At 40.1% G+C, this 27,191-nt stretch overlaps 1 protein-coding gene across 5 annotated transcripts; it reads left to right on the top strand.

Moving 5' to 3' along the window:
• The first annotated feature begins 321 nt into the window (after positions 1 to 321).
• Positions 322 to 26,469, top strand: LOC112266410 (gastrula zinc finger protein XlCGF57.1). 5 transcript variants are annotated; one of them, XM_042296923.1, is made up of 3 exons: positions 325 to 626; positions 3,421 to 4,532; positions 24,946 to 26,469. In XM_042296923.1, the coding sequence occupies exons 1-3, from the start codon at positions 546 to 548 to the stop codon at positions 25,586 to 25,588; spliced, it is 1,836 nt and encodes a 611-aa protein (XP_042152857.1). In that variant the 5' UTR covers positions 325 to 545; the 3' UTR covers positions 25,589 to 26,469. The 5 variants fall into 5 exon arrangements, 4 of the variants coding, with proteins under 4 accessions (XP_024299612.1, XP_042152857.1, XP_024299613.1 ...); XM_024443845.2 differs by lacking the exon at positions 24,946 to 26,469 and adding an exon at positions 9,529 to 10,353 and having other exon boundaries at positions 3,421 to 4,032; XM_024443844.2 differs by lacking the exon at positions 24,946 to 26,469 and having other exon boundaries at positions 322 to 626; positions 3,421 to 7,226.
• The last annotated feature ends 722 nt before the right edge of the window (positions 26,470 to 27,191 follow it).

Genomic DNA, 27,191 nt, shown 5'->3' with positions numbered 1-27,191 from the left:
TAGCAATGCTTATCATTGATCAACTTATCAACTGTACCTCACAGAAAATAGATGTTGTGGTGGCAGCTGCAGAGAAGTACTTGGGTGTATGAGATTTGACTTCAGAAGAGTTACAGGGTGTGTTGAGTAGTAGTGTCTGGTCTTCCAAGGCCGTTGGCATGGTACAGGAGCCGATAGGGTTAAAGTAGTGGAATGGATTAGTGGGTTTTTAACGAGTGTAGGGTTAGTTGGAATGGTTTACCCCACCCCCATTTTGTATCACAAAGTATAATGGATTTATACTATAGTCCAGTTGGTGGCGATAATGCAACATATTGGAAGCCAACCGCCTTTAAACCCCACCGAAGAAAAATAAGAAACTGCTTAGCGATTTCGATGCATGCCTCGGAGCTCGATATCAAACGCAACATCACTAATCTAATGTAGCGAAAAGCTTAAATTGCTAGCAGCAAAATAAGACAAACCTGTTGTGTATAGAATAGCACAAAATACTTCGTTGGTTTTACCCGCAACCCTTCTGGTGGGATACAAAACACACAGAGAAAATGGCGGAACTTCAGAAGGAGGCAGGACTGCCCGAAACCATTCCGGAGAACGGAGACGAAGAGGAGCCGGCTAATTCAAAGGTATCATAATGGCTCTGAGACTCCGATTTTCACTTTGGAAGAACAGAGTTGCTGGATCAGACTTTTTTCGGGATCTTTAGTCCGGTAATGGCTAGAAGGAATCTAACTTTTGTCAAATGAACGTCAGATTTGACTTTTCGTAGTAGGTTAGGATCATTAACGTAACAGGCTAGGGTTAGCTAAAATCCCGAAAATTATACTTTCGATGTTCATTTGACTAGTCCCTTTAGTCCGTAAAATTACAGATCCGAAGCTTCTGCGCATGTTGTATCACTTTCTACGCAGGTGTATATTTTCTATGCACAGATAACAGGCTACTCAGGCGAATGGTGCTCGTTTAATAAAGTTCGATCAAAGCTGAACGTCTGCAAGATTACATAATGATCACAGTATTCTACCGAACGACTATAATAGGACAGGATAAAGTTACTGGTCTTACATTAACATTACACTATGCTATTTGGTTCTGTTATCCAGAATTCCTGATTTATAATGTGATCTTGCAGACATTGATTGAACTTTGATCTAACTTTTATTAAAGGAATACCATTCGCTTGAGTAGCCTGTTCTCTATGGGTGAAGGAGAATAATACACATGCGCAGACGAGCGGATTTACCTATTTGGAGGCCCCAGTCAGAGGCCAGTCTAAATAAATGCGTATTGTATTCCCCTTGAGTCTTAAGGTCCCAGGGCTGGATTTCTACTAAACTAACATATGGAATTGTTTTACGATGGTCATACCAAGGATCATTTAGCTATTTGATTTAGAATTTTAGGACCCCAGTAGGTATAAAAAAAAAAAGTATTTGACAAAACATTGATTTTGTCCTTACTGCTACTAGACCATAGAAATGCATTGAATAACAGATTCATACATGTAAAAACAGATAGTAAAAAATGTAATCAAAAGGAAGTAGGTTTTGGTGTATGTCCTATATCTGAGAGATATAAGAGAACTCGGGGGAAAAAAATACATTGGAATTGCCTGTATACCTTTTTACATGGAAATGCCCTATTCTCTTCCATTGCATTTTTGGCCCGGTACCGGGTTACCTTCAGACGAGTCCTGTGACAACGTTCGGACACTACAGAAGCTTTCGTGAAAATACCGATTTTTCAGGATGTCTCTTGGTCTGACGAGTTTGTCAGACCAAGAGACATCCTGAAAAATCTGTATCTTCGGCCACCTTCCACCACAGTTGCGGAAGGCTGACCGGCTGATTTGGTGGATTGAGATGCAGCCCATGTTAAAAAAAGGTATCTCTAGCTTATGTCCAGCTCATGAGGCCCCTTGATGACATGAGGCCTGGGGAAATTGCCTCTTCTGCCTGATGGTAAGTCTGCCACTGTGCGCAGAATGTGATCTGCAGAAGCTTCTGGAAGCTCCGCATCTTTTTCTTTTCAGACTAAAGATCCCGAAAAAGTCGGATCCGCAGCCACAGCCTTAAAAGTATGCCAAACAAAAGCCATTGATTGCAAAGTTAAACAAACCATACAACTCCATGCACAGCACAAGGATTACTTTGAACAATTTCCACAGAAAATTTGACAAAAACACATTTACTCAAAGACAGTGCAGATGGAAAGTTTCAAAACAGAATGACGGTAAAATTGTACTTTTTCCAAAAACTCTAAAATATCTTCTCCAAATTAAGAACAAAAGATTTCTGCAGAAAGAATTGGTTGTTGGCTATGATATTACACCTCATTTTTAATTTATTTTATTTGGGTTATTGAATTATAGTAAGTAATTAACACCTGGTAACATAATGATGGTAACAGAATGACATCATGGGTAACTGATCTGTACTATACAGAAATCTATAATTATGAATGTCATTCTCTTCATGATGATGTATCCTGAAGAGACACAAAAGTAGAAAAATGTAATTTCTTCCTTTGCATGTTTGGGTATTATGCCTCTTCTACAGACTGGCTGTTATTCTAATGAGGTCCCCATACAAGACCATATTTGTTTTGTCCGGACCTAACCTAATATGTACCAATCACAGATATCTGTTTCACAAGTTTGGACATCACTGTACAGCACAGTAGAGTACACTTCAGTACATCATAAACATACAGTGTCGGTCGTTCCTCAGTGGGCGAGAGGGCTGGTTACAGTAAATGGAAATAGGGGGTGTATGGTGTCAGTAAGAGCCAGGAGAGGTGACATTAGCTGGAGAGAGAGGGAGAAGAGACTGGGAAAGAGAGGGCGGGTTTGTCCAGATGGTTTTCACACTTGCACCATGTGACAGAAAGCGAATGAAAAACAGTATTCCAATGGAAGGGAGGACAGTAGCAGGTGACCTAACTGTGGTGTGTGACTACTATGAATTCCCATTGCAGCCAGTTTAGTTGCAGTCATTCTGTTATAATTTTGGGGTCATTCTGTGCCTTAATTTAAAACAAATATAGACTCTTAGCTTTCATTTGACACCAAATTAAATGTGCTCCTGTGAAATTAACATGCTAGTGCGCATGGGGCTTCAATATGATATAGCAATCAATATGCTATATCATGGGGATCTCTAGGCCGACAAAACAAATTACAAACAAATCCTCATTATCATATTGGTACTGCTAGGTATTTCAAATTAGAACTACCTACTACTGTAAAAATGTATAGACTTAATTTATTTGTTTGGCTATTTATTGTATATGCTATCTATTCTAATTTGGACTTTAATCATAATAAAACGTAGGCTATATTATCTATTACAAATTATGTTGTTTTAGAGAACAGAGACTATAGGTCTACTAGTAATTATGCTATTTTAAATGCATTTCCAGGCAGAGGAGATGGACAAACTAGAAGACCTGCAAGATGACAACCTGATCGAGCGGGAACGCTTCCACAGTTCTAATAATGAACAGCAAGATGGACATTTGGCAGTTAGGAGGAATGTAATATTAGAACGAACAAAATTCAACCAAAGACAACAAGAAGCAGGAGAGACTGCTGATGATTTTATCTCTGCACTTCATTGTTTGTCAGAACATTGTGGCTATGGAGCTCTACTCAGTGAGAAAATAAGAAACAGGCTTGTCATGGGTTTACGTGACAAAAGACTGTCTGAGCAATTACAAATGGACCCAGAAATAACACTGGATGAAGCTGTCACACACATTCGTCAAAAGCAACAGGGCCTGCCGGAGAATACCTTCAAAGCTGCCAGCAATGCTGCAAATGTAGAGGGTGTGCTTTCACATAGCAAACAGCAATGCCCAGCCAATTCCCAGTGCCAATCAGAGAAGAATCAAAACTCAGAAAGACCACAACAACCCCAAACAACGCAGGAGAATGAAGAGGAGCCTCTAGATACTGATGACTTCATTGAGGATTTCAGTCCTGGAGGAGAGAAGCCTCACTACTGCGCCTACTGCGGTCAGAACTTTCAAAAAGTAAGGGATCTTATAAGACACCATCAAACACATACAGGAGTGAAAGAAATGTTCTGCCCTGATTGTGGGAAAGGTTTTACCCGCTCTGATAATCTGAAAAGGCACCAGAGGACACATAAGAAAGGGGGTGATTGTCTTTACTGTGATAAAAGCTTTTCTGAACCAGGAGAACTAAAAATACACATGGAAGTACATAGTCAAGAAAGGCCATACCTTTGCCCCGACTGTGGGAAGCAATTCAAACAGTTATGGGTGTTGAAAAATCACCAGCTAAAACATACAGAGAAGATCTCACCACAGGAAAGGCATCACTACTGCTCCGACTGTGGAAAGAGCTTTACACGAAGGCATAGTCTTAGAAGACATCAGCAAGAAACGCATACAGATGAAAAGCCGTACCACTGCTCTAATTGCGACAAAAGTTTTGCCGGACGTGAGAGACTTAAAAAACATCAACTAACACACAAGGAAAAGAAACATAAACATTACCGCTGTTCAAGGTGTGATAAAAGATTTCCTGACATGGCAAAACTAAGATCACACCTTCCAGTACATTCTGTAGACCTGGCACTCCACTGCTCGGACTGTGGAAAGTGTTTCTTAAACAAGACAAAGTTTGAAAGACACACAAGAATACACACTGCAAGTGGAAAAAAGCCATTCCTCTGCACTGACTGCGGGGATGGTTTTACGACTTTACGACGGTTGGAAGAGCACCAGCGAACACACACCGGAGAGAAACCGTACCACTGCACTGAATGCGGGAAGCGTTTTGCACGTGAATGGACATTAAAGAGTCACAAGCAAGTGCACAAGTTAAAACACTCTGGAGAAAGAGCTGCCTATCCTTGCTCTGAATGTGGAAAGTCCTTCTCCCGTTCACGTGATGTGATGACTCATGTGAGAAGGGTGCATAATAAAGAGCGACCTTTCCAGTGCTTCTGCTGTGAAAAACGTTTCTTCCAAAAGAACTTCCTTACAGTACACATGAGAATTCACACTGGAGAGAAACCGTACCAGTGCTCAGACTGTGGACAAAGCTTCTCCCAAATTGGCGACAGAAAACGGCACCAGAAGAGGCAACACTCTGGAGAGGAGACTTGACCTCTATACAACAGTGTGGATGGCCCCATAATTTGGGAAAAAGTCGATGACTCCGCCCTCCTCGTGAACTGGAAACCGATGAGTGGTCGCCATATGTAGGAGATTGCCTCCTTTGTCAGAGGAACATCAGGGAAGAATCTCAATTGCATACTCGCATCCCCTCTCCTCCTTCTCAAAACCCATTGGAGGAGAAGGTCATAGGGGAGCGACCTCTGGCTTTCTCATCCAATGGGTTTGAGAAGAGAGGAGAGGGAACACGAGGAGTACTCGATTGACATTCTCCCCCTGTGTATCCTACAGGCTCCCGATCACAAAACAAATCTTTTATCTATAAAATGTCTGGAACAACCAGCTAAACTTGTTTTTACCACTTTACACATATTTTGGGATTCCTCCTCTGTAAGCATCATTTGCTTGATGACGTGCAAGTGGAGTAGGAGAGTAATTTCATACATGCTATGGTTTGTTTTCACGTTTCCTTTCACTGATTACTTTTGATCTTTTTCAAAAGGAGGCGAGGAGAGTTTGTGAAACCAATTGAGAATCTCCCACAGAGACGCTCAATAAGAAAGGACTACAACAGTAAAACAAACATACAATATTGTCATAGCATCAGTCTTTATTGTAATTTTTTTTTGTCAACTTTGTCAAACGATTATTTGAATATTTTGTAATCAAAAGTTAACTCTTTATACATTTTTATTTTATCACCCTCGTAGTTTCCACCCGGCAAATTTGTATTTGTTAATCCTCCCCTGCACGAAGCATCCCATAAGGCCTGGCGGCTAGGGGCGTTGGGCCAGTAACCCGAAAGGTTGCTGGATCAAATCCCAGAGCTGACAAGGTAAAAATTTGTCGTTCTGCCCCTGAGCAAAGCAGTTAACCCACTGTTCCCAGGGGCGACGAAGACATGGATGTCGATTTAAAGCAGCCCTCCGCACTGCTCTAATTCAGAGGTGCTGGGTTAAATGCGGAAGTCACATTTCAGTTGAATGCATTGTTGTACAACTGACTAGGTATTCCCCTTTCCCTATGGCCTGACTCCTGTGTGCACTTGCATGTGGGTTTTGACATGATTGGCTTGTCTGCGGGGCACAATTCAGACATCACACCAGAGAGAACAGTCTATGACTAGGGTGGCTGGAGTCTTGGGCAATTTCTAGGGATTTCTCTGACACCACCTGGTATAGAGGTCCTGGATGGCAGGAAGCTTGGCCCCAGAGATTTACTGGGCCGTACGCACTACCCTCTAGAGCACCTTACCGTCGGAGGCCGAGCAGTTGCCATACCAGGTGGTGATGCAACCATGCTCTCGTTGGTGCATTCCCGCCACCTACTGTGCTGGAGTGTGGGCCAGAGACACTGCTAGCAATGTCGCAATGGCAATGGGCGCGGTTTGTAGTAAATTATTTGTTGCGGGTGCGGCATGTAATAACCGTAGTCTGCAGATATACATTATTGAGGCGTTTGGGTAGCCAGGCAATCCATATCAAAGATGATCTATTATATTGACAAGAAAACTGAGTTGACTGTTGATTCAATGATTGAGGCAGGTGAGATCAGGTGGGACCATTCCAATGAGACAGGGGGGTCACCATTGAGACCATGGTCTCATTCTCAAGGGAGCCCTGTGAACATGAACACACAATTCAGTACAACATAAAGCAAAATATCTCCTCTGCTGCATAAATAATGTAATAGGCCAGGGCGATATGTATACTGTAGCTAATAAAGTAATACTAAGTGTATGTTTTGAGGTAAGCTGTTAGTAGCCCATGTGCCTCAGCCTAATAATTTGGTCTGTTTTCACATCTTAATTTCGCCTAGTGTTCTGATTTGGTGATGCACATGTAACCTATAACCTATTTTTGCGAAATGTAATCATTGAATATTGTAAGAGCTTTCATTGTCTGCTTATATACCCCCTTTATTTATCCTACGGTTATGACTTGATGTACAGGCAGAACACTAAGAACGGCCCATGTTCTGAATTCTGTCGCTGTACATTTCAAAAGTGCTGAACAAATAGTTACATTGACAATGTCCGTCCTAGCTCGCTCATTAACGTCTTAATCGAAATGACGGATTGCCTCTTATCCGCTTGTCTTCCCCTTATGCCATAGTTTCTACATCGCAATTGTCAGTAGAAACCACATTTGTTAAAGCAAGTCAGCCATATCACCTATGTTTTATTTAAAGGCAGTAAATGAGACTGAATGATGTTTCCCTGCCAGACAAGGCTCTGCTTATAGCCAGGTGTAGCAGTGGTATAGTGCAATTCATGTATTGTTTAATGTTGTGTAGTGGCTTAGCTGGCATGCATCCCACTTTTGTTTTTTTGTTTTTTGTTTTTTTTGGGGCACACCAAGGTTTACATGCTAAAATCACCACTGCCCATATCAATAAAGCCACACTGCGGTTTTCCTGCTGTTCAATTGTTTTTTCAACCCAAATAAATGCCTGTATTATTCAATCATAGCTCAAAATATAATACTGTATCAGTCCATTGTTTTAATTTTGAGTATTTGAGTATTTCTAGACAAACAATATAAACCACCATTGACATCCTTGTATCCACAGCCTTGTCCATGTGTGAGTGGGTGTGTGTTCCAGCCCTGTGTTTATCAGATAGGGGCAGGCTATAGAAAGTGAACATATGTACAGTGCCTTGCGAAAGTATTCGGCCCCCTTGAACTTTGCGACTTTTTGCCACATTTCAGGCTTCAAACATAAAGATATAAAACTGTATTTTTTTGTGAAGAATCAACAAGAAGTGGGACACAATCATGAAGTGGAATGACATTTATTGGATATTTCAAACTTTTTTAACAAATCAAAAACTGAAAAATTGGGCGTGCAAAATTATTCAGCCCCCTTAAGTTAATACTTTGTAGCGCCACCTTTTGCTGCGATTACAGCTGTAAGTCGCTTGGGGTATGTCTCTATCAGTTTTGCACATCGAGAGACTGAAATTTTTTCCCATTCCTCCTTGCAAAACAGCTCGAGCTCAGTGAGGTTGGATGGAGAGCATTTGTGAACAGCAGTTTTCAGTTCTTTCCACAGATTCTCGATTGGATTCAGGTCTGGACTTTGACTTGGCCATTCTAACACCTGGATATGTTTATTTTTGAACCATTCCATTGTAGATTTTGCTTTATGTTTTGGATCATTGTCTTGTTGGAAGACAAATCTCCGTCCCAGTCTCAGGTCTTTTGAAGACTCCATCAGGTTTTCTTCCAGAATGGTCCTGTATTTGGCTCCATCCATCTTCTCATCAATTTTAACCATCTTCCCTGTCCCTGCTGAAGAAAAGCAGGCCCAAACCATGATGCTGCCACGACCATGTTTGACAGTGGGGATGGTGTGGTCAGGGTGATGAGCTGTGTTGCTTTTACGCCAAACATAACGTTTTGCATTGTTGCCAAAAAGTTCAATTTTGGTTTCACCTGACCAGAGCACCTTCTTCCACATGTTTGGTGTGTCTCCCAGGTGGCTTGTGGCAAACTTTAAACGACACTTTTTATGGATATCTTTAAGAAATGGCTTTCTTCTTGCCACTCTTCCATAAAGGCCAGATTTGTGCAATATATGACTGATTGTTGTCCTATGGACAGAGTCTCCCACCTCAGCTGTAGATCTCTGCAGTTCATCCAGAGTGATCATGGGCCTCTTGGCTGCATCTCTGATCAGTCTTCTCTTTGTATGAGCTGAAAGTTTAGAGGGACGGCCAGGTCTTGGTAGATTTGCAGTGGTCTGATACTCCTTCCATTTCAATATTATCGCTTGCACAGTGCTCCTTGGGATGTTTAAAGCTTGGGAAATCTTTTTGTATCCAAATCCGGATTTAAACTTCTTCACAACAGTATCTCGGACCTGCCTGGTGTGTTCCTTGTTCTTCATGATGCTCTCTGCGCTTTTAACGGACCTCTGAGACTATCACAGTGCAGGTGCATTTATACGGAGACTTGATTACACACAGGTGGATTGTATTTATCATCATTAGTCATTTAGGTCAACATTGGATCATTCAGAGATCCTCACTGAACCTCTGGAGAGAGTTTGCTGCACTGAAAGTAAAGGGGCTGAATAATTTTGCATGCCCAATTTTTCAGTTTTTGATTTGTTAAAAAAAATTGACATATCCAATAAATGTCGTTCCACTTCATGATTGTGTCCCACTTGTTGTTGATTCTTCACAAAAAATACAGTTTTATATCTTTATGTTTGAAGCCTGAAATGTGGCAAAAGGTCGCAAAGTTCAAGGGGGCCGAATACTTTCGCAAGGCACTGTAGCTACAATGTTTAATTAAAACAATAACAAGGGGCTCACTCCGCTGTTATTTTACTTATACTGTGGTGTTATAGTTAAGTAATTACATTTCATTTTTTCAGAGGATGCGTAACAATCAATGGAAGACCCTGATCAGAAAGTCAGCCAGACGACATGAAGAAGTGCACAGTTGCACAGCCATCTACAGATGGCCAAAAAGGGACATCTTGTACACCATTGAAACAAGCAAAACTACAACCAGGAGAATCACACACCTCACAAAGCTGGCTTAATCATCTTGTGTTTGACTTCATAGAGGATGTGCAACCCTTTTCACTAGAAGAGGTGCCTTCCTTCTGCAAGCCAGTAGAAGGAATCAGTGGGGGAGAAAGGTCATGTGTAGAAAGACCATTGATTCAATGAATTGCAGTGGCAATTTATATTGACTACGTCGTTCCTAGCTTGCTCATAAGTTACTTAATCAAAATTACGGATTGCCTCTTATCCACTCATCGTTCCCTTATGCCATACTTTCTACATCTCAATTGTCAGTAGAAACCACATTTGTTTAATAACCTCTACAGGAACGGTGTCCACCCCACGGGAAGGTTAAGCTAACGTAGGTTAATGTGATTAGCATGAGGTTGTAAGTAACATGAAAATATCCCAGGTTATAGATATATCTGATATGGGCAGAAAGCTTAAATTCTTGTTAATCTAACGGCACTGTCCAATTTACAGTAGCTATTACAGTAGAAGAATATCATGCCATTGTTTGAGGAGAGTGCACAATTCTGAACTTGAAAATGTGTTAAACCAATTAGGCACATTTTGGCAGTCTTGTGACAACATTTTGAACAGTTATGCAATGGTTCATTGGATTAATATAAAACTTTGCACATTGTAATGATGTTGTAATAATACATTATGGCCTTTCTCTTGCGTTTCAAAGATGATGATACAATTTTTTTTATTTTAAATATTTTATGAGATCTAATGTGTTATTCTCCTACATTAATTTCACATTTCCACAAAGTTCAACGTGTTTCCTTTCAAATGGTATCAAGAATATCCATATCCTTGCTTCAGGTCCTGAGCTACAGGTGAAAAAAAAAAGGGTCGGATCCTTCTATGCAAGTCAGTTAATGATCAGCAATGTTTTTTTTAAAGGCAGCAAATGAGGCTGAATGAACTGTTTCGCTGATAGACAGGTGTATTGGTGGTAATGATTCACTCCATTCACTCCATGGATAATAGCAGGTTTGTAGGTGTACTAATTTTAGATTTCAGTGCAGCATTTGATTTAGTGGATCATGAAAGTATTTTGACAAAATTAATGCATTATGGTTTTAAGGAGGTAGCATTGAATTGGGTACAGTCATATCTAACTGACAGGAAACAGTCCACCTATATCAATGGTTCATTTTCTTCCCCTAATGTGTTAAACTGTGGAATACCGCAGGGCAGCTGCCTTGGGCCACTTCTCTACTTAATATACACCAACTACCTTCCCTATGCCTTGGTTGAAACTCAAGCTACTATATTTGCAGATGATACTACAATTTATGCAGCAAGACAATCGGTTCAACAGGTACAGCAAGCTTTGAAAGGAGATTTGGAGATTATCAGGAAATGGGTTTCCCAAAACAAACTTGCTTTAAACACCAAGAAAACCAAAGTTATGTTGGTCTGTTCAACTAGGAAAAGGCCAAAACAGCATGGGATACAATTAAGTATGGGAGGAGTACAAATTGAAGAAGTGGCAGAAACCAAACTACTGGGAGTGCAGCTAGACAACTGCTTATCATGGTCGTCTCAAATAACTAATCTATGTAAAAAAAATATTAAAACAGCATGCATAATCAGAAGGATAGCTAAATATTTACCAGGGAAAATCCTTCAGCAAATAACACAGGCATTGGTTGAGAGTCAAGTGAACTATTGTTCGGTGGTCTGGGGAAATGCATCATCTAGTGAAGTTAGGAGGCTGCAGAATGCACAGAATAAAGCAGCAAGGATTGTTTTAAGGCGTAGATATGGTTCTTCTGTTGCAGTCATGTGCAGTGTTCTTGGTTGGTCATCAATCGACAAGATAATTGAAAAAAACATGCTTATCTTATTTTATAATATACATCATTTAAAACGGCCAAGTTCTATTCACAGTGGTATTCAGTTGGTAAGAGACAGACATTCCGTAAATACTAGGAATAGATTGTCCACCATCTATGCGTTATCCAGACAGAAAAAATAAATGGGCAAAAGAACATTTCGATTTAGAGCAATAAAGAAATTGAATAAATTAACTGAGCAAACTAGAAACCTTTCAATATATAAGTTTAAACATGATTTAAAAACAATTTAAATATAGTATATAGAAATGTTGTGGGACTATAGTAGATGAAGAATCAATATTTTTTTAGATTGAGTATTTATTGGGTCATTATGCTAGTGTATTATGTACGTTTGTAATAGTGTGTTATATGTGAAAGTGTGTTTGTATTATAAATTGTATTTTAATGTTAAGGACTCTTGGAAGATTAGTCCAAATGGGGACTAAAAGAGATCCTAATAAAATCAAATCAATCAATCCATGGTGCTGAAAGAAAGCTCTGCTGTTGGGACATATTTATGTAGAGGCCCTAACAGTTTGTGGGCACCTTTTGTCACCGTTATAATGCAATGAATGTATTGCTTGGTGTTGTGTAGTAGCACCAAAATGTAAAAGCTAAAATCAACACCGTCTCTCATTGACTTCTCTAAACCCAACAAACCCCGGCCTTGTCAGCTTCGTTTGCTTCGCAAGAATTCCCGGAAATCTCGCGATGTTTCGCCTCTGGTTTTAGAAAATCAATACTCTGCATTCAGACGTAAAGTGAAACGTATGCAAGCATTTTACGACACTTCGTTCTCAGTCGGTAGTTAGGCTTGCTGCGTTTTCTTGTTCTTTTTTAACCGTAACACGTTCTGATGTGAGAGAGGAATACCAGACAGTGGATAGACGGGCAGCAGCACAACAACGGTCGTGTGAGATATTTTTTCCCCCCACTTTGAATCAAATCTAACCGAAAGCTTCAATTTGCTACCTGCAAAAGCAGACAGAAATATTGTGTATAGAAAAGAACAGCAGACTTGGTTGTTTTGCAGCCTCTGGTTTTACCCGCAACCCTTCTGTTGGGATACAAAACACATAGTAGAAAATGGCGGAACTTGAGGACGCAGGACTGCCCCAAACAATGCACGAGACCCGAGATGAAGAGGAGCCGGGCAATTCAAAGGTAACATAATGACGCTGAGACTCCAATTTTTCACTTCAAAAGTATGCCAAACAAAAACAATCGATTGCAAAGTTAAACAAACCATACAACTCTTTGCACCATAACTACTTTTAACAATTTCCACTGAAGATTTTACAAAAACACATTTACTCGGAACAGTACAGATAACGTTTGTTAACAGAATTACAGTATAATCTCCATCAGTTTGTGACCACGTTTTCCAATATATATTTCCATATATATATATATTTCGCTTATTGAACTACAGTAAGTGAATTGGATTAACTCCCAGTAACATAATGATGGTAACAGAATGACATAATGGGTCCCTGATCTGTACTATACAGAAATCCATAATTATGAATGTCATTCTCTTCACGTTGATGCATCCTGAGTACACAAAAGGTAGAAAAATGTAATTTCTTCCTTTGCATGTTTGGGTTTTCTACACACTGGCTATTATTCTGAGTTCCGTCCCCAAACAAGACCAAGTTTGGTTGGTCTGGACCAGACCAAATCTGTACACATAAACATCTAAGTTTCACAAGTTTGGACATTAAAGTACAGCACGGTAGTGTAGAGTACAGTATAGTTCAGGAGAGTACACAGTAAATTATACTGAACTTTAGTATACTAAACTCTATTGTACAGTAATTCTCTTGTACCGGACTATACTCTGCCCTACTTTTATTTTACTGTACTGTCCAAACTTGTGAAACAGACATCTGATTAGTTCATATTTGAACTGACCAAATTTCAACTACTTTTCAACGTCCAGGGTCGGTTGATGCTCAGTGGGGGAGGATGCAGATTACAGTAAATGGAAAGAGAGGGGGCTAATGTGTAGGTGTCAGTAAGTGCAGGGGTAGTTAACATTAACTGGAGAGAGGGAGGGGTGTCCAGATGTCACAATCTTGCTTTGACCACCACCTGACAGAAAGAGAAAGTAGGTCTACCTTTACTTCTGTGAGCTTAGAAAATATCTTAAAGATATGTGGGTTTTTGGTGACAGACTTACTTGCATTTACAAGTAAGTCTAGATGTTTTCTAAGACCCCTTTTCCATCTGTTTGACCAGTGTTAGGTTCTGAACAAACAGAGTAGAAAATACAATGGATGGCTAGAAAAAGCTCAAACCAAGTTTATTCCACCCTCTGGGTGCTTTAGCTGCAGACACAACATACAAGTCACACAAGCATATATACCTTCCGACTAGGCAAGTCATCTCCTTGCATGTCTAAGATTAACAATCCTTCTCTATTAGGCAGAAACAAAGTAGATTCCTCTTACTGGTATTGGCATGGCTTGCCTATGATCCTTATGGGTGTGGAAGTGTGTGTATGTGAGAGAGGACTGTAATCAAATGGTATCTGGGGTGGGCCCCTATGGCCCCCCTCCAAGCAGTGTTTTCTCTCAACGGTTGACCTTATCTCGAGTGGAGTTCCACATCCCCCATTGTCCTAGTTCCAAAGCAACTGGCCTGCCTTATCAGGAATTGAAACTAGACTGTTTGTCTTTGCCTTCTTGCTCTGGAATATTCATATTCAGCCACAAGTTTGAACAGAATATGAACTTTCTGAATATGAACTTTCTGCACTTTCCCTTCTCACACTAACTTTCCATACACAGTGTTCCTATTCACACTTCATTAACTCCCAACATATACATTTCTTAGACAGTGCCTTGCGAAAGTATTCGGCCCCCTTGAACTTTGCGACCTTTTACCACATTTCAGGCTTCAAACATAAAGATATAAAACTGTATTTTTTTGTGAAGAATCAACAACAAGTGGGACACAATCATGAAGTGGAACGACTTTTATTGGATATTTCAAACTTTAACAAATCGAAAACTGAAAAATTGGGCGGGCAAAATTATTCAGCCCCTTTACTTTCAGTGCAGCAAACTCTCCAGAAGTTCAGTGAGGATCTCTGAATGATCCAATGTTGACCTAAATGACTAATGATGATAAATACAATCCACCTGTGTGTAATCAAGTCTCCGTATAAATGCACCTGCACTGTGATAGTCTCAGAGGTCCGTTAAAAGCGCAGAGAGCATCATGAAGAACAAGGAACACACCAGGCAGGTCCGAGATACTGTTGTGAAGAATTTTAAAGCCGGATTTGGATACAAAAATATTTCCCAAGCTTTAAACTCCCAAGGAGCACTGTGCAAGTGATAATATTGAAATGGAAGGAGTATCAGACCACTGCAAATCTACCAAGACCTGGCCGTCCCTCTAAACTTTCAGCTCATACAAGGAGAAGACTGATCAGAGATGCAGCCAAGAGGCCCATGATCACTCTGGATGAACTGCAGAGATCTACAGCTGAGGTGGGAGACTCTGTCCATAGGACAACAATCAGTCGTATATTGCACAAATCTGGCCTTTATGGAAGAGTGGCAAGAAGAAAGCCATTTCTTAAAGATATCCATAGAAAGTGTCGTTTAAAGTTTGCCACAAGCCACCTGGGAGACACACCAAACATGTGGAAGAAGGTGCTCTGGTCAGATGAAACCAAAATTGAACTTTTTGGCAACAATGCAAAACGTTATGTTTGGCGTAAAAGCAACACAGCTCGTCACCTGAACACACCATCCCCACTGTCAAACATGGTGGTGGCAGCATCATGGTTTGGGCCTGCTTTTCTTCAGCAGGGACAGGGAAGATGGTTAAAATTGATGGGAAGATGGATGGAGCCAAATACAGGACCATTCTGGAAGAAAACCTGATGGAGTCTGCAAAAGACCTGAGACTGGGACAGAGATTTGTCTTCCAACAAGACAATGATCCAAAACATAAAGCAAAATCTACAATGGAATGGTTCAAAAATAAACATATCCAGGTGTTAGAATGGCCAAGTCAAAGTCCAGACCTGAATCCAATCGAGAATCTGTGGAAAGAACTGAAAACTGCTGTTCACAAATGCTCTCCATCCAACCTCACTGAGCTCGAGCTGTTTTGCAAGGAGGAATGGGAAAAAATGTCAGTCTCTCGATGTGCAAAACTGATAGAGGCATACCCCAAGCGACTTACAGCTGTAATCGCAGCAAAAGGTGGCGCTACAAAGTATTAACTTAAGGGGCTGAATAATTTTGCACGCCCAATTTTTCAATTTTTGATTTGTTAAAAAAGTTTGAAATATCCAATAAATGTCGTTCCACTTCATGATTGTGGCCCACTTGTTGTTGATTCTAAACAAAAAAATACAGTTTTATATCTTTATGTTTGAATCCTGAAATGTGGTAAAAGGTCGCAAAGTTCAAGGGGGCCGAATACTTTCGCAAGGCACTGTACTTGTAAAATAATAACTTCTAGTATGGTAACATAAGTATATTTCAAGTTCGAATCCAACAGTCTCTCCTTTTGAATAGTATCTCCATACTGTTTAACATTTTATATAAACGTTGACATTACTTAAATAAAACATTCTTATTCATTTGTTTTATATGTTCACACCTCAGAGATTTATGGCCTCTGGTTATATAATCTGATTCCATGGCATAAGGCCCTGGCCTCCATTCTAATCACACTCTTACTTCCCCCTATCTGCCACTACCCCTTCTATTGTACAGCTGATAATGACATTTCAGCTGGAGCTTTTGATTTCTCTTCTACCTTTGGGTTCCTAAGAGAGTGATGGCAAAAGACCTGAAAGGAAAACACACAATGAGCTGCATTATCAATGCTTTAAGCTATGCATAATCATATATGGCAAAAACCGAAGTTAGATTACATGACGTTTCCCACTCTCCCATAGCCTGGGCCAAAACCTTCGGGATACTGTTCTGCTTGGGACTACAAAAATGAAGGCTTTATACACCTCATGCTTGTACCCAGACATTCCCCTCAGGCTGCAGGTTTACAGGAGATGTTCCCATGCCTGGCTGTTTGGAATGGTGGAAAGATAAGTGGTGTTGGAAGAGTGTTCAACTGTACAAAACTCTGAGTGACATGTTTCTTAATCACACCCTGCAGGAGATGCGTTGCTACTAACACAGATAACTTCCCTTCTGGTGAGGTGGTTTCCTGTATACAGGGATCTGTGGCTAGTCATTCAAGAATTTGCCTTCCTCGATGAACCCCTCACTAAATGTTGATAATAGCGTCTGAAATGACAACATTGTCTCTGTTACTACAGTGGTTAGTACTCCACTAAAAGTTTTGCGATTATGCTGCGGCACTTCATGGTAATTTGTGGTTTATTACAGTGCCCTGCATCACCACTTCATTGCTCCAGACCAGCGCAAGGGGGAGTTAGAGCACTGATTATGCTTTTGGGTCCTACTGTGTCTGACAATGAATGGCTGACATAAACCTAAATAGAAACTGTTAATTGTGCACGACTAAAACTGTTGTTACACTAAGGTTTTTATTTTGTTAGTATTATTTTGCTCTTACTGTAGTACTGTAGGGCACTCCCGACCGGTCACGCTGTACAGTGCCTGAGTGGAGCAATGGTCTAAGATACTGCAAGCTGTGTTGCTACAGATGTTGGTTCAATACCCATGCTGGTCTCAACTGGGAGACCCATGAGATGACTGAAGGTTTTTCTCTCTCTAAAAAACATAAATAAATCATTCTAAATAACAAACTGGCTTTATTTAAAAATTAGTAACAATGTCTCACCCCATGTTCAAGAATAGCCTTTTTCTAACTAATTTTACATTATTTGAAAACAAAATAATCTCCAAAATATATATTTAAAAAAAACAAATTTATTAATTTAGAATTATATAAAAGCCCCTCGGATATTCTCACAAATATTATTAACCCTGTTATTAGCAGGTGAACGTTTATTGGTCATGGTTCCCAAGTGGAGCAAAATGGGATTGCCTTGCAGTTCTCCAGCTGTATCCACTGAAGCGTGCGAGGTTCAATGCACGAGGGCACGGGACGGGCCGCAGAGCTGCGCACAGAAGATGGACCTAACCTATGGGGAGGGAGGGGGAGGGCTACCCAGTGGGGCACTTTAAGGGGCATTGCACTAATAATGGCGTTGACTAGGGAAACGTTTCCTCTGTTCTTAGTGCCAGTCTGCACATTCAAACTAAAACAATAACTAATAATGGCATATTTATGCTTTCATTAATAAAATAATTATAAAAATACTTGTTCAAAATGTAAATGTTTATTTAGTTATGGATCCATTGTGAATTACTGTGGGAATACATTTCTCTGAATTACAGAAATATTGGAACAAAGTTGTCTAATGAAGGTAAACAAATTGTTGCTTACTGGAAAATACTCTTAACTTTTTTGGGATATGGGGCAGTATTTTGATGTCTGGATGAAAAGCGTACCCAAAGTAAACTGCCTGTTTCTCAGGCAAGAAGCTGGGATATGCATATAATTGATATATTTAGATAGATAGAAAACACTCTAAAGTTTCGAAAACTGTTAAAATCGGCAGGCGAAACCCAGAGGACAAACCATCCCCCCCCAAAAATATTTTTTCAGCTTACCACTGTTTTCTATGGCTTGAACTTTAATTATATGCCCAAGTCCACCCAAATTGCAGTCCCAAGGGTTTCCACTAGATGTCAACAGTCTTTAGAAAGAGTTTCAAGCTGGTTTTTAGAAAAATGACCTGGACATTTTAGTTTTTCTAAGTGGCTCCCATTTAGGCTCTAATGATTCCAAGCGCGTGGAGGAAAGCTTGTTCTTTGTTGTTTATCTCCGGTAAATACAATAACGATTCTCCGTCTTAAATTTGATTGTTTATTTGCTCATTAGGATACCTAAGGATTGATTATAAACGTTGTTTGGAAAAGTTTATTAGTAACGTTTGGGGTTAATTTTTTATGCATTTTGACAGAGGGAAACTGAGTGGATTATTGATTGATGCGTGCCAGCTAAACTGAGTTTTTATGAATATAAAAAAGGACATTATCGAACAAAAGGACCATTTGTGATGTTTATGGGACATTTTGGAGTACCAACAGAAGATGATCTTCAAAAGTAAGGCACGAATTTTATCTTTATTTCTGAGTTTTCTGTCGTGCCTGGCGGGTTGAAATATGATTGTCGTGTTTGTTTGATGGGGTGCTGTCCTCAGATAATCGCATGGTATGCTTTCGCCGTAAAACCTTTTTGAAATCTGACACCTTGGCTGGATTAACAAGAAGTTAAGCTTTATTTTGACATATTGCATGTGTATTTTCAAGAATATAAAATATTTACAATTCTGTAGTTTGAATTTGGCGCCCTGCACTTTCACTGGATGTTGGTCAGGTGGAACGGTAGCGTCCCATCTAGCCTATAGAGGTTAAACACACACGGTCACGTTGTACAGCGCCATTATGGCTATTAGCAGGTAGCTGGACGATAGACTTGCCTAGAAGGAGGGTAGTGGGAGAATTCTATCGTCAAATGCATTACTTATTTAGGTTTGCTGTATCACAACCGGCCGTGATTGGTTGCAATTTCAGTTTAATCCATCAGAAAAGACCAAACAAATAATACAACAAAAAGTAGTAGTATTATTCTGTATCACATCTGACAGTGATTGGGAGTCCCATAGGGCGGTGCACAATTGGCCCAGCGTTTCTCTCCCTCTAAAAACAGAAATATATTTTATTTTGACCTTTATTCAGGTTACAATCGCTTACTTTTTTGTTTTTGATAACAAAATAACCTCCAAAATACCATTACATATTATCATTATCAGGGCGCCATGGCACAGTCATATAGCGGTACCAACATAAAGCTGAGTGACTCACTCGTTCATGGCTTTGGATCAAAATAAATAAGTACCAACATTCTTTCTGATAGTCTTTAATAAAGAAATGTTTTGGTTATCCTGACCTGGACATCATGTACAGTTTTATAATAGCCCATTATGGGCTATTAGCAGGACAATATACCTTTACCAAGACCTCTCTGTATTTTGATACTTTGTGGGTGGGGCCTCTCCAGTGGCACAGCTGTCTGTCACCACATTGCAATGCAAAATAAGTTGCATAAGGTCTTATTTATTTAAAGAGCATATTGAAGTTAGAGGCAATAGGATTTGAAGCAATAGCCTACTTTTTTAAAAATTATTTTCTTTTCTCCCCAATCTCGTGGTATCCAATTGTCAAATACTCTCAACTGTTTGAATAAAAATAGAGCTTAAGTTATCTGTGATGAATGTTGAAAACAAAAACTGTAATTTCTATATGCAGGAAATCCTATTTTAATAATGGGCATGGTAAGAATTGACTACCAAAGTGCAAGTCATAATTCCCATGACACCTAGCAAAATCTGAAAAGCGATTCCTTCATTCATTTATTCCATAGGATATTTTTAGATTCACTTGAAATAAGGTCTGGGTTTCGTGTCGGCTTACACCACCTTGCCAATTTTATAACTGTGTAGATATCCATAGGAAAAGGTAACTCTGATCAATTTTGGCTAAATATAAGCAAAGATCTTTTTTTTTTTTTGTAGAGTGGATTTATGAAAATATGTTGCAAACGTTACCTTATCCTAGTGAGATTTACACAGGTATCAAAACGCTGAGGCGGTTTAAGCCTGCACAAAGCACAGGCCTTATTTGAAGTAGATCAAGACATTCTCTATTGAAGACATGAACGGTAAAATAACCAAGGAACCCCTTTCAAGTTCAGCCGCAAGTTATTACAAGAATTATAACGCGTCGACTATTTCTCTCTAAACCATATACCTTTGACTATTACTAGCCTGCTGCTGCCTACCACCACTAAATCAGACTGCTCTATCAAATATCAAATCATAGACTTAACTATAATAAACACACAGAAATACGAGCCTTAGGTCAAATCCGGAAACTATCACCTCGAAAACAAAACGTTTATTCCGTTCCGTATTTTATCTAACGGGTGAGTTTAAATGAGTCTAAATATTCCTGTTACATTGCACAACCTTCAATGTTATGTCATAATTATGTAAAATTCTGGCAAATTAGGCGGCCCAAACTGTTGCATATACACTGACTCTGCGTGCAATGAACGCAAGAGGTGACACAATTTCACCTGGTTAATATTGCCTGCTAACCTGGATTTATTTTAGCTAAATATGCAGGTTTAAAAATATATACCGTAATTTCCGGACTATAAGCCGCTACTTTATTCCCACACTTTGAACCTCGCGGTTTATACAATGACGCGGCTAATTTATGGATTTTTCCCGCTTTCACAAGATTCATGCTGCCAAAAAACTGAGCACCGTCACATAATGTGACGTAAATCGAGCGAGCTCAAACTTCCCATCATTCTGATTACGGTAGTAATTTTGTCACCTTCATCATGGCAAAGACACGGAGAAATGCATATGATGCAGCTTTCAAGTTGAAGGCGATCGATCTGGCTGTTGGAAAAGGAAATAGAGCTGCTGCATGGGAGCTTGGCCTTAATGAGTCGATGATAAGACGTTGGAAACAGCAGCGTGAGGAAACGACTCAGTGCAAAAATACAACAAAAGCTTTCAGAGGGAAGAAAAGAAGATGGCCCAAAGTATTTGCAGCCACTCGACATCAGTGTAAATCGTGCATTTAAGGTGGCGCTCCTTGTTCAGTGGGAGGCTTGGATGACAAGTGGGGAGAAATCCTTCACTAAAACGGGCCGCAGGCGAAGAGCATCTTATGGTCAAGTCTGCCAGTGGGTCCTGACAGCGTGGAGCATTGTCAAAAAATCCACTATCATCAACGGGTTTCGAAAGGCTAGACTGCTGCGTGTTGAAGGGGCAGCATGAGCTCAGCGGGGTATTTGCCTCCGGATGAAAGTGATGAGAGCGACAATGAAAACGATCCAACATTGGATGAAGCAATTCTGAGGCTATTCAACTCCGACACCGAAGGAGATGACTTCAGTGGTTTCAGTGCACAGGAGGAGGAAGATAGTGACCAATGACTTTCTTGGTAGGCTACTGTTTTTATTTTTGTTACAAGCCGTGTTTCATTAAAGCCTATTTATTTTTGTTACAACGCCGTGTTTCGTTTAAAGGCTGTGTAAAGTGAATTTGTTAATAATTCAGTGGGTGCGGTTTATATTCAGGTGCGCTTAATAGTCCAGCAATTACAGTACTTGTGTATTGATTTTAAGAAAGGCATTGATGTTTATGGTTAAAAACACATTGGAGCAATGACAGTCATTGATTGTTTTTTATAAGATAAGTTTAATGCTAACTAGCAACTTACCTTGGCTTACTACATTCGCGTAACAGGCAGGCTCCTTGTGGAGTGCAATGTAATCAGGTGGTTAGAGCGTTGGACTAGTTAACTGTAAGGTTGCAAGATTGGATTCCCCGAGCTGACAAGGTAAAAATCTGTCGTTCTGCCCCTGAACGAGGCAGTTAACCCACTGTTCCTAGGCCATCATTGAAAATAAGAATGTGTTCTTAACTGACTTGCCTAGTTAAATAAAGGTGTATTAAAAAAAATCTGTGCCCAAAAATACAGATTTCCGATTGTTCTGAACATGAAATCGGCCGAATTAATCGGCCATTCCGATTAATCGGCCATAATCGGTCGACCTCTACTCTGGACCTATCCTTGCAGAACATACCCTACCCCTATGACTGTTCGTAACACAATGGGACTACAGAAGAAAGGTTTCCTAGGTCCGTATCCTATAATATGTGTTAAGCCTACGACTCTCATCTCCCCAAGATGTCAGAATGAGTGGAAACTGATGTAGGAACGGTGCCTGCCTTGTTGTTGGTGCCGGCTCCTGCTCCACTGATTCGGACTCTCCAGTTCGACTTTAAATCGCGGTGAATCACTAGCAACATCAACTGTTAAATTCTGAAACTCAAATGGATGACTAGAAAAGGCTCAAACCAAGTTTATTCCACCCTCTGGGTGCTTTAGCTGCAGACACAACATACAAGTCACACAAGCATATATTTATACCTTCCGACTAGGCAAGTCATCTCCTTGCATGCCTAAGAGATAAACAATCCTTCTCTGTTAGGCAGAAAGAAAGTAGATTCCTCTTACTGGTATTGGCATGGCTTGCCTATGATCCTCATGGGTGTGGAAGTGTGCGTGGGGACTGTAATCAGGTGGTCTTCCTGTGGCCCCCCTCCCAGCCAGTGTCTTCTCTCTTCAACGGTTGACTTTATCTCGAGTTGAGTTCCACATCCCCCATGGTCCTAGTTCCAAAGCAACTGGCCTGCCTTATCAGGAACTGAAACTAGACTGTTTGTCTTTGCCTTCTTGCTCAGGAATATTCATATTCAGCCACAAGTTTGAACAGAATATGAACTTTCTGAATATGAACTTTCTGCACTTCCACTTGTCACACTGTAACTTTCCATACACAGTGTTCCTATTCACCATTCATTGACTCCCAACATATACATTTCTTATACATGTAAAGTAATAAATACATTCTAGTATGGTAATAAGTATATTTCAAGCTAGAATCCAACACCAAAAATCAAAGCCTTTCCCTATTCCAAATGTTTTGGATGGAAAATGGATGGAAAATTTGATATGCCTTAATTTCTGAAATTATAGGCTCTTAACTTTCATTTGACACTTCATGTGCTAGTGCTGTTGGGGCTTTTTACATGGAAAGGTCCACTACTACTACTGTCAATGAACCTTCTCTAGCCTAGATCACAAGCCAATGCAATCGATATGCTATATCATGGTGATCTCTAAGCCTAATGACAAACAACAAATCAGCATTATCATGTTGATACTGCTAGGTATTTCAAATGATTTGACTTAGCTTCTACTCTAAAGATGTATAGACATAAGTAATTTGTTTAGCTATTTATTGTATATGCTATCTATTTTAATTTGGACTTTAATCATAATGAAACGTAGGCTATATTATCTATTACAAATTATGTTGTTTTAGAGAACAGACAATAGGCCTACGAGTAATTATGCCATTTTAAATGTATTTCCAGGCGGAGGAGATGGACACCTCAGAAGACCTGCAAGATGACAACCTGATCAAGCGGGAACACTTCCACTGTTCTAATAATGAGCAGCAAGATGGACATTTGGCAGTTAGGAGGAATGTAATATTAGAACGAACAAAATTCAACCAAAGACAACAGGAAGCAGGAGAGACAGCTGATGATTTTATCTCTGCACTTCATTGTTTGTCAGAACATTGTGGTTATGGAGCTCTGCTCAGTGAGATGATAAGAGACAGACTAGTCATGGGTTTACGTGACAGAAGACTGTCTGAGCAATTACAAATGGACCCAGAAATAACACTGGATGAAGCTGTCACATGCATTCGTCAAACTGAACTTTTGGAAAAGCAACATGACCTGCCAGAGAATAACTTCAAAGCTGCCAGCAGTGCGGCAAATGTAGACCGTGTGCGTTCACATAGCAAACATCAATGCCCAGCCAATGTCCAGTGTCAATCGGAGAAGAATCAAAACTCAGAAAGACCGCAACAACCCCAAACAACGCAGGAGAATGGAGAGGAGCCCCAAGATACAGGTGGCACTGAGTGGATTGAGGGTTTCAGTCCTGGAGGAGAAAAGCCTCACTACTGCTCCGACTGCAGTAAGAGCTTTAGAAAAGTGAGGGATCTTATAAGACACCAGCGAACACATACAGGAGAGAAGCCTCACCACTGCCCTGATTGTGAACAAAGTTTTGCTCGATTAGATCGTCTTAAGTCACACCAACTAACACATACAGGAGTGAAGGCTCACCAATGCCCTGATTGTGACAAAAGTTATTCTCAATCGTATCATTTGAAAAGACACCACCAGCGAAAGCATATGAAAGGGAAATACTTCCACTGCAATCATTGTGAGGAACTTTTCTCCAGACCTAAAGATCTAAAGACGCACATGCATGTACATGCTGGAGAAAAGGCATACCTTCAGCAAGAAACTCATACAGGTAAGAAGCCTTATCACTGCTCTGAAATAAACCAGTGCTCCGACTGTGGGAAGAGCTTTCGACAAGTGGGGGATCTTAAAAGACACCAACGAACGCATACTGGAGAGAAGCCTTACCACTGCCCTGATTGCGACAGAGGTTTCGGTCGATTAGATCGCCTTAAGTCACACCAGCTAACACATACAGGAGTGAAGGCTCACCAATGCCCTGACTGTGACAAAAGTTATTCTCAATCGTATCATTTGAAAAGACACCGCCAGCGGAAGCATATGAAAGGGAAATTCTTCCACTGCAATATTTGTGATGAACTTTTCTCCAAACCAGAAGATCTAAAAACACACACGTATGTACATGCTGGAGAAAATGCATACCTTCCACAAGACACTCATGCCGGAAAGAAACCTTACCACTGTTCAAGGTGTGATAAAAGATTTCCTGACATGGCAAAACTAAGATCACACCTTCCAGTACATACTGGAGACCTTGCACTCCACTGTTCTGACTGTGGAAAGTGTTTCTTAAACAAGGCAAAGTTTGAAAGACATCAAAGAACACACACTGGAAGTGTACTATACCTTTGCACTGACTGTGGGGAGGGTTTTACAAATATGCAACAGTTGGAAAGGCACCAGCGAATGCACACTGGAGAGAAACCATACCACTGCACTGATTGTGGGAAGAGTTTTGCTCTTGAAAAAACATTTAAGTGTCACAAGCAAGCACACAAGTTCAAACTCTCTGGAGAAAGAGCAGCCTATCCTTGCTCAGAATGTGGAAATACTTTTTCTCGTTCATGTGACGTGATGACTCATGTGAGAAGGGTGCATAATAAAGAGAGACCTTTCCAGTGCTCCTGCTGTGGAAAAAGATTTTTCCAAAAGAACTCTCTTACAATACACATGCGAAGTCACACTGGAGAGAAACCGTACCACTGCTCAGACTGTGGACAAAGCTTCTCCCAAATTAATGATAGAAAACGGCACCAGAAGAGGCAACACTCTGGAGAGGAGACGACACCTATTCTGCAGTCTGAAAAGAAATGTCACAGAGACACTCAATAAGAAAGGACTACTACAACAAAGACACAAAAATGCAATATAGTAACAGTATCACTGTTATTGCTTTATTTATTTTATACTTTGTCAAACACTTTTCTTTTTTTTAAATTAACAGTAACTGTTGTAAATATGGGCTGTTAGAACTAAGGTGAATATCAGCAATGTGATCATCAGAGTATAAATCATTTACAAGCCAAGATGTATGGAATAATTTGTGAAATCCAATTTAAAAACTAAAAACAACAATTTGTCTTTATTCAAACTGGAGAACAGTTATCAGATGTCCATGTTATGCAGGTTGGCATGTACTCTCTTATTTCTTACCTCTGAAAGAGCGGTCAGATGATAACAGTAGCTATCGACAGTTTTCTATTTTTTATTTGAAGTGTCTTGAATCGGAAAAGCCTTTTCCACATCTCTTGCATGAGTATGGTCTGACTCCTCTTTGCACTTGCATGTTGGCTGCTACATTCTCTCATGGACTCGCATTTTAGGATCACTGATGAGTTGAAAGTCTCCCACAACCACTCCGCTTGTGTGGTTTTCTCACCTGTATTGAACAGCTCATGTATTTTAAGAGATGAATTTGTAACAAGTCTCTTTCCACAGCAGTCGTAAGCATTGGGCTTCACTCAAGTGTGTAATTTCTGGTGATATTCAAAAGTAGCTTTATGGAGAGGTTTTTCCGCATTTGAAACAAATGTATGTTTTCTCCAGTGTGAATTAATCTGTGTGTTTTCAGAGAACTGATGGAGCTGAAGCCCTTCAAACATATCTCACAGCTGAAGGGTTTTGGTTGTCTCATTCCTTGTGTGTTAACCATTACCTGTGTGTGAGAGCTTGTGTATTCTCAGTTGATAATTGTAATAAATTCTTTACACATACAGTGGGGTCTGTAATAATAACTGTATAAAATAAATAACTCAAATACTGAGCTGTATTTTATGCAAAAAAAAAAAAGTGAAATTATTTTATACTAATACAATCGCTCAGAGAAAGATTTGTTTAACAAGTAATACTTTCAAAGGTAGGGGTCAACATTTTTTACACCCCTAAACATACTTAGAAATAAAGTAGTTAAAAGTTTTGTATTTGGCCCATATTCCAAGCACGCAATCATCAAAGCTTGTGACTCTACAAACTTGTCGGATAGATTTGCAGTTTGTTTCATGACATTTTATTTAACCGTAACTGACTTGCCTAGTTAAGTAAAGAACAAATTCTTATTTACAATGACGGCCTAATAAAAGGCAAAAGGCCTCCTGCTGGGACAGTGGCTGGGATTTAAAAAATAAAGACAAATATTGGACAAAATGCACATCACAACAAAAGAGACAACACTACATAAAGAGAGACCTAAAGACGACAACATAGCAAGGCAACAACGTTTTAGTTGTGTTTCGGATTATTTTGTGTCCAATAGAATTGAATGGTAAATGATGTAATGACAATCACGGGCGACAAAGGGAAAACCAGCCACGTTGCGGACACGTCTCGCTTCCGGACAAGTTAAACACCACCTTCACCCGTTTTGAGGATAACGCAGTGCCCCCGATGCGGCCCGCGGGCTCTCCTCTGTTAACTCTTGCAAGGCTGCCGGCTCAGA

The sequence above is a fragment of the Oncorhynchus tshawytscha genome, linkage group LG14, assembly GCF_018296145.1.
Source record: "Oncorhynchus tshawytscha isolate Ot180627B linkage group LG14, Otsh_v2.0, whole genome shotgun sequence".
Lineage (NCBI taxonomy): Eukaryota > Metazoa > Chordata > Actinopteri > Salmoniformes > Salmonidae > Oncorhynchus > Oncorhynchus tshawytscha.
This window is presented reverse-complemented; position numbering and strand designations above follow the sequence as displayed.

Bases quoted from the DNA above. Each gene is read 5' to 3' on its own strand.
- LOC112266410 (XM_024443843.2), top strand. From the start codon at position 12,604: ATGGCGGAACTTGAGGACGCAGGACTGCCCCAAACAATGCACGAGACC. The intron at 12,682-23,566 runs GTAACATAATGA...ATGTATTTCCAG, and splicing joins AGGAGCCGGGCAATTCAAAG to GCGGAGGAGATGGACACCTC.